General features: G+C 39.4%; 1 protein-coding gene across 3 annotated transcripts in view; it reads right to left on the minus strand.

The window, feature by feature from the left end:
* PDE4D (phosphodiesterase 4D) overlaps positions 1–6524 on the minus strand; it is a 1474095-nt gene that overhangs the window by 369948 nt on the left and 1097623 nt on the right. The window contains exon 1 of one of the 3 annotated variants that reach the window (XM_007453222.1): positions 1162–1253. The exons of the other annotated variants lie outside the window; for them this stretch is intronic. Within the exon in view, the coding sequence (XP_007453284.1) occupies positions 1162–1250 (89 nt within the window). The 5' untranslated portion in view covers positions 1251–1253. Of the gene's footprint in view, positions 1–1161; positions 1254–6524 lie in introns of those variants that run through there. 3 annotated transcript variants of the gene reach the window in all.

Genomic DNA, 6524 nt, shown 5'->3' on the forward strand with positions numbered 1-6524 from the left:
TTTTTTTTTTCAGTACGCGGGCCTCTCACTGTTGTGGCCTCTCCTGTTGCGGAGCACAGGCTCCGGACACGCAGGCCCATCAGCCCTGTCTCATGGGCCCAGCTGCTCCGCGGCATGTGGGATCTTCCCGGACCGCGGCACAAACCCGCGTCCCCTGCATTGGCAGGCGGACTCTCAACCAGTGTGCCACCAGGGAAGCCCCAGAACACATTTTAATCCAAATTTAACATATACTTTTATAAAGGCCTGGTAGTTTCTACATGTGTTACATTTGGTCTAAAGAAGGAAGACCTATTCTTGAGATTTTGCAGACAATTTCACCTCCATTTGCTATTGGTGAAATAGCTTACAGTGCTACAGACGAACCAATCAGAAACAAAAACTGTGTGAAGAATCAATCTTTTTCTTGTAAATATCTAAGACAGTAGAGCAAAGAAGGAAATCAAAGATTTTTCTGTGTCTTCTGTTTTTCCTAGTTATTTGATCAAAATAAGCTAACTTGGATGTAAAGCAAAGCTGTAACTGACAATTTATTGAGGTCAAGAGGTCAAGATTTTTCATATGATTTCTATAGAAATCTTTAGACATAACAGATTAATAACATACATACTTCAATTTCATAGTTTCTATTTCTCCTGGGCAACATTAAAACTCTGAACTACAACCTAGACCACAGAGATAATTTCCACTTTTCCATGTGAATGTGACCGAAACACTTATAAACAACACAGCAGTGTTTTGTTGTTGTTGCTTGTTTGCTTGCTGAATCAAACTAGAACCCTTTCGTTACATTTAAAGGGTGAACTGAAGATTAGTATGACCAATTCTGGCTACAGTAAGTCCATTCGGCTGGCTAACACACTTGTTTTCCAGATGCCAGTCACAGGAATGCTTTTATAAGTTCACCATTTAACTCTCAAAATCAGCTTTTAGAGTTAGTCAATTTCCTTCTACTTCTGTGGGTTCCCAAATACCCCTGACTATGTTAAGGTTCACATCTTCTTAGCTCCTATTCTGTATACTACCAATTCATCCTGCCAATTTAATGTAGTATAGGAAACAGATCAACACAGGGCAAAGACTTGTTTGCAGGGGGCCTAAAGCTACAGAGGCTGATGAAAATGGAAAACTCTTCCCAGCCACAAAAAGAAAGAGCAATACCTGTAGGATTTTGAGAAACGCAATCTTGATTTGACTCTTGTGGAGGGTCCCGGCACTGTGACTCCCCGAAGATCCCAAACAAAAGCCATGTGTAAAGAAGTTGGCAGGATCGCTGGCAAGTCAGAGTGGATGCAGGGCCCTGGGGCCGGATAGCCCCTGGAGGACCAGGAGGTACTTGTGGCCAAGGGAGGGCATTTCCTCTGTGTGGTGCTCTGTGTTGCCAGGGAGGTGGTGGGTGGCTGAAGCAGGACTGGAAGGGGTGGCTGGGACTTCCTGCTGCGTGACACTCGCCCTTTGCGACAGAGCTTGCTTCACTTCGACTTTATCTCGTTAATAACGTGAGAAACGCTCCCTTGCAAATTTGTTTTTAAATATAGCCCTGATTAAACAGCACAGTCACATGCCACTCCTGGAAAGCACAACATGCACTCACAGACACACACACACACACACACACACACACACATACACACACACTGTGAAAGGCATGATTGAAGGTTGAAGTTTAAAAAAAAAAAGAAAAAAGGGGGCCTTGTTTAAAAAAAAAAAAAAGTAAATACATGCCCATGACTGGGAAATTCAACAGATTTACTAACTTTCACACAACTAGCCGCCAAATATCAGTTTTCCTTATTTCAACTTCTCTTAGAAACAGGGATGAACATAGGTGTGAAGTTTAAGAAAAAAAAGTAAACAGAGGGCCTTTGTTTAAAAAAAAAAAAAAGTAAATACATGCCCATGACTGGGAAATTCAACAGATTTACTAACTTTCACACAACTAGCCGCCAAATATCAGTTTTCCTTATTTCAACTTCTCTTAGAAACAGGGATGAACATAGTTATTAGCAAACCTCACACAAGGATTTAACGGTCTCGAAAGACCAGCGCCTCCTTGCAAGTCAGCTTGAGAAGAAAGCAGGCAGATCACTTTCAGCGCTTTTGGCAGCTTTTCCCTCAAGGAGATACTGTGTCACCTTGGAAAGTGAGTTATAATGTGTGACTTTGACAACAGAGATCAATTTTCTTGTTCATTTTCTATTCCCTAGAAACATTTCTTAACTGTCTGATAAGTCTCTTAAAACAAACTTCTTTCAAATTAAATAAATGATGGAAGCCACATAGAGCCCTTCACATGTTTTACAAGTCCAGCACATCTCAGTGAGGCATCTATTTCAAGAGTATGCTTCAGGAGTCAAAGGACCCCAGTGCTGTCATAGGTCCTCACCACCAAGGGCTATTTAATGTTAACAATGTGGCATAATTCCACCAGTCCCTGTCCAAACACTGCCCCGCCTCTGACCTCAACTATAAACCAAGGCAGAACTCCACTTCTCTGGGATAAGATTAGAGAGGCGTGGAGTGCCCAACAGTGATTTAACTCCCTCTGGACTGGACAAATATAACCAATAGTTGAGCTTGGTAAGCATCACCACATCTGCCAAATTTTGAGACCTCTTGCAGCCAAACTATCTCTTCTTATATACCCAGGGGTCCAAACTATTCCTGTAGTTTCTGTAAAAGCTCAAGCCAGTAAACATGACACTTATTTTCATGACAGCATCCAGCACACCAGGGGTTCCTGAGAACACTACAGGTTCCATATCAGCCTCGGGAATGAGTAATAGAAAACGTTTTTACGGTTTCACCTCTGTGTTATCTGACAGATGGGCTAAAAGAGGGTGAGTGATAGCTGACTGAACAGCGGCGACCTTGGAGGAGCCAGAAGTTCAAAACTAAACACATTCTCTCCGAATCAACTAGCAATATTTTCATGCTTCACAAACAACACCCTTTTGTATGTGGATCCCCATTTCACAGGAGCAAGATTGGTGGTCACCTTCCTGGTATTCTTTGAAAGGACAGAGAAAGTGTCCATACCTACCCCAGCCTGCCCTTCTGGTGTATGAAATTCCACCACTAGCACTTTATTCCTGTATTCTATTTAATTCCCATGTCAGGACAGCTCTTAGGAAGTGCAAACATTCCTGGAAGAGCTGACACTGAGCTGAACAAGTCGGGGTTGAATAGAATGGCTCCATCTGAGACTGAAGCCAGACAGTGGAAGAAAACTGGGAGTCTGGGTGAAGAGGGGGGATGTCTCTGAAAACTGGCACAGTGGGAGGTGGATTGGCATGAAGGGAGGGAGGGGGTGGACACAGAACAAGTGAGAGAATAGGAGGGAAGGTACTGGTGAAGAGTTCCTTCATCCACCTTCCATGCAATACAAAGCCCTCATTTTATCCAGTGGCATTTCAAATTTTGTAGGACAAATAGCATCACTGGTTTTTAAATACGAAAGCTGCAGTCCATATATACAACACTGGAAGCAGAAAAATATTGTTTGCATTGTTAGCCCAAACGCACTTGTCATGGCAAGATGGACCCTGTCCTCCCAGCCAGGCTAAAGCCAGCAACAGGCACTTTGACTGATGCTTGTCTTTGTTCATACCAACTTACATTTTGAAAAGAATGTTCTGTTAATTGATATCTAATTGAGGAAGTATAAGGGCATAACAATAATGCACAATGAAGGTATTATAGAATGTCTACCTTCTTCTAAAAGAAATTGAAGGAGATGCAAAGTTGTCTTTTTCATCATTGCCGAAACGTTTCTTCTTTTCCCTCTCTGCTTCTTGAAAGCAGATACCTAGAACAGTTAAGTAAGATCAAAACAATGGAACTATAAATGTGAAATGATGAGCAGAAAAATGGAAACTTTGGTCCTTTTTCCTAATGTGAAATTAGATAAAGATACAAGAAGTATCTGCCCATGTTAATGTTATTTTCTCCTTAAAAATAATTACTCACCACCTCCATCCCATTTCTTCTGTACAGTTAGGCATAATCCCCCTTAGGTGACCAGGTCTCAGCAAGGTCACGGAAATAAACTAGTTATTTCTGAGATTAATTATGAGCAAAGTTAAGCCTTGATTTTTGAGGGACTGGCTAGTACCTCACAGACATGAGAATTTAGGCAACTGGAAACAATACGAAAATTAAATACGATGTTTGCTAGGATGAACCTGTGCTGTCATTTGTATTTCAAACAGCTGGTGATAACTTTCACTTCACATGTACTAAAGGATAGAGAAGGAAATGAAGTAGAATCTTTTGAATGTTTTAATTTGTCATATTAGTAAGCATTTATTTCCCAGAAGTTGTTTTTGAAAAAGCATGATTGAATATCAGGGAGAGATGTTCCACCCCTGAGACACTCTTCTTTTACAACTTGGAAGCTAAACTTATATGGCAGAGAAAACCACGTTCTGAAATCTAAACTTTGCGTTCACCCAACTGTTATTCACATAATCCCTAACCTCTCCAAAATCTCAAGAAAATGCCTGCCTCCTGCCAATAACGTAGATCTTATGTTTTGCAGAGCTCTAAATAAGACATTTTTGCCTCTTGAACATTTCTGGGATTTTGGTTCCAAGATTCCAGATGTTAAAATGCAAGTTTGGGGGTTGATGTTTGACACAGAAATTCAGAATTTCCTTTATAGGAGATGGCTACTATGAATCAAATCTGAAAAATCCCAAATTTAAAAGTAGGAGAATTTAAACATAAGCCACATAAGCATTTATTTACACACCAAGCCACTGTCTGATATGTGGAAGGAGAAGTTTTGAGCTAAACTTCAGAGAAACAGACAGTTAAATTAATGGGCTTGTGTGATGTTGAAATATATTGCCTCAGGAAACCAGAGCAGGCAGAGATATGGGTTCAGGATAATGCAGTATTTTGAAATAGCTGCTGGTTGCAGACTCAAAGGCAGCAGAAGTTAATGTGGAAGCCAGCAATTGCATTTCGTTTTCATGTTACCAGCTACCTCTGATAATCATTTCATCATAACAATTCGATTTTCAGGGTGATCCGTTGCAAAAGAGTGTGCCGAAAGGAAATTTAACAAGTGGACCTGTGCACTTCTGAAACCTGATTCATTCCATGTAAGTAACTGTGGTTTAAACAAGCCCTCTTATTACATTAATACAGTATCATCATCAACTATCAATTATTACTCCAAATGGAAATGCTGCAAAATAACGCTGTTTTCTTTGAATTGCTTTCAAATAGTCATTCTAAACCTTATGTGTGTCTACTTGATTTAGAGGTGAATTATTCCATGTTCTGAAATGAAGGAAACTTCGGAAACTGTTTTTTATGAGCTGTAACCCAGGGGAGTGCTAACAGAATTGAAGGTACCCCATAGTCTTAAGAGCATTAGGAAAGCATACTCTGCATATTAATCTGCTTCAAATGCATCCTTTATTCATATATATTCCAGGACACAAACAGGAATAAAATGTAATTAAAGAGTTAAAATTATTATTACTATTTTATTACAAAATTTTTTAAAGTTTTTTTAAATTGATGTATAGTTGATTTACAATGTCATGCTAGTTTCTGCTATACAGCAAAGTTTCTAAGTTATACATGTGTACTCATATGTATACATTCTTTTTTATATTCTTTTGCATTATGGTTTATCACAGGATACTGAATACAGTTCCCTGTGCTATACAGTAGGACCTTGTTGTTTATCCATTCTATACATAATAGTTTGCATCTGCTAACCTTAAACTCTCAATCCATCCCTCTCCCACCTCTCTTCCCCCTTGGCAACCACCAGTCTGTTCCCTTTGCCTGTGAGACTATTCCTGTTTTGTAGATAGGTTCGTTTGTGTCATATTTTAGATTCCACATATAAGTGATATCATATATTTGTCTTAGTCTATCTGACTTCACTCAGTATGATAATCTCTAGGTCCATCCATGTTGCTGCGAATGGCATTATTTCATTCTGCTTTTATGGCTGAGTAGTATTCCATTGTATATATGTATCACATCTTCTTTATCCATTTATCTTTGGACATTCATGTTGTTTCCATGTCTTGGCTATTGTGAACAGTGATACTTTGAACATAGGGGTGCATGTATCTTTTTCAATTATAGTTTTGTCTGGATATATGCCCAGGAGTGGAATTGCTGGATCTTATGGTAACTCTATTTCTAGTTTTTTGAGGAACCCCCATACTGTTTTCCATAGTGGGCTACACCAACTTACATTCCCACCAATAGTGCAGGAGGGTTCCCTTTCTCCTCACCCTCTCCAGCAATTGTTATTTGAAAAGAGCTAAAATTATGAAGACAGAATAAAATAAATGACAAGGCATGATTAAATATAAGAATAAAAGATAAAATAAAACTGGATTGTGAATCAAAATTCTTTGTTATACACTCAAGGTTTCTATCTACATGTTTTAGGAATGTTTTAGCAATTTGGAAGATAATTAGGTCAAGCCCTTTCTATCAGTAAGGCACTGAGTTCTATTTAAACACTTGGGTAAATGAGGGTTGTAGGG

This window comes from Lipotes vexillifer, unplaced genomic scaffold (genome assembly GCF_000442215.2).
Source record: "Lipotes vexillifer unplaced genomic scaffold, Lipotes_vexillifer_v1.1 scaffold366, whole genome shotgun sequence".
Lineage (NCBI taxonomy): Eukaryota > Metazoa > Chordata > Mammalia > Artiodactyla > Lipotidae > Lipotes > Lipotes vexillifer.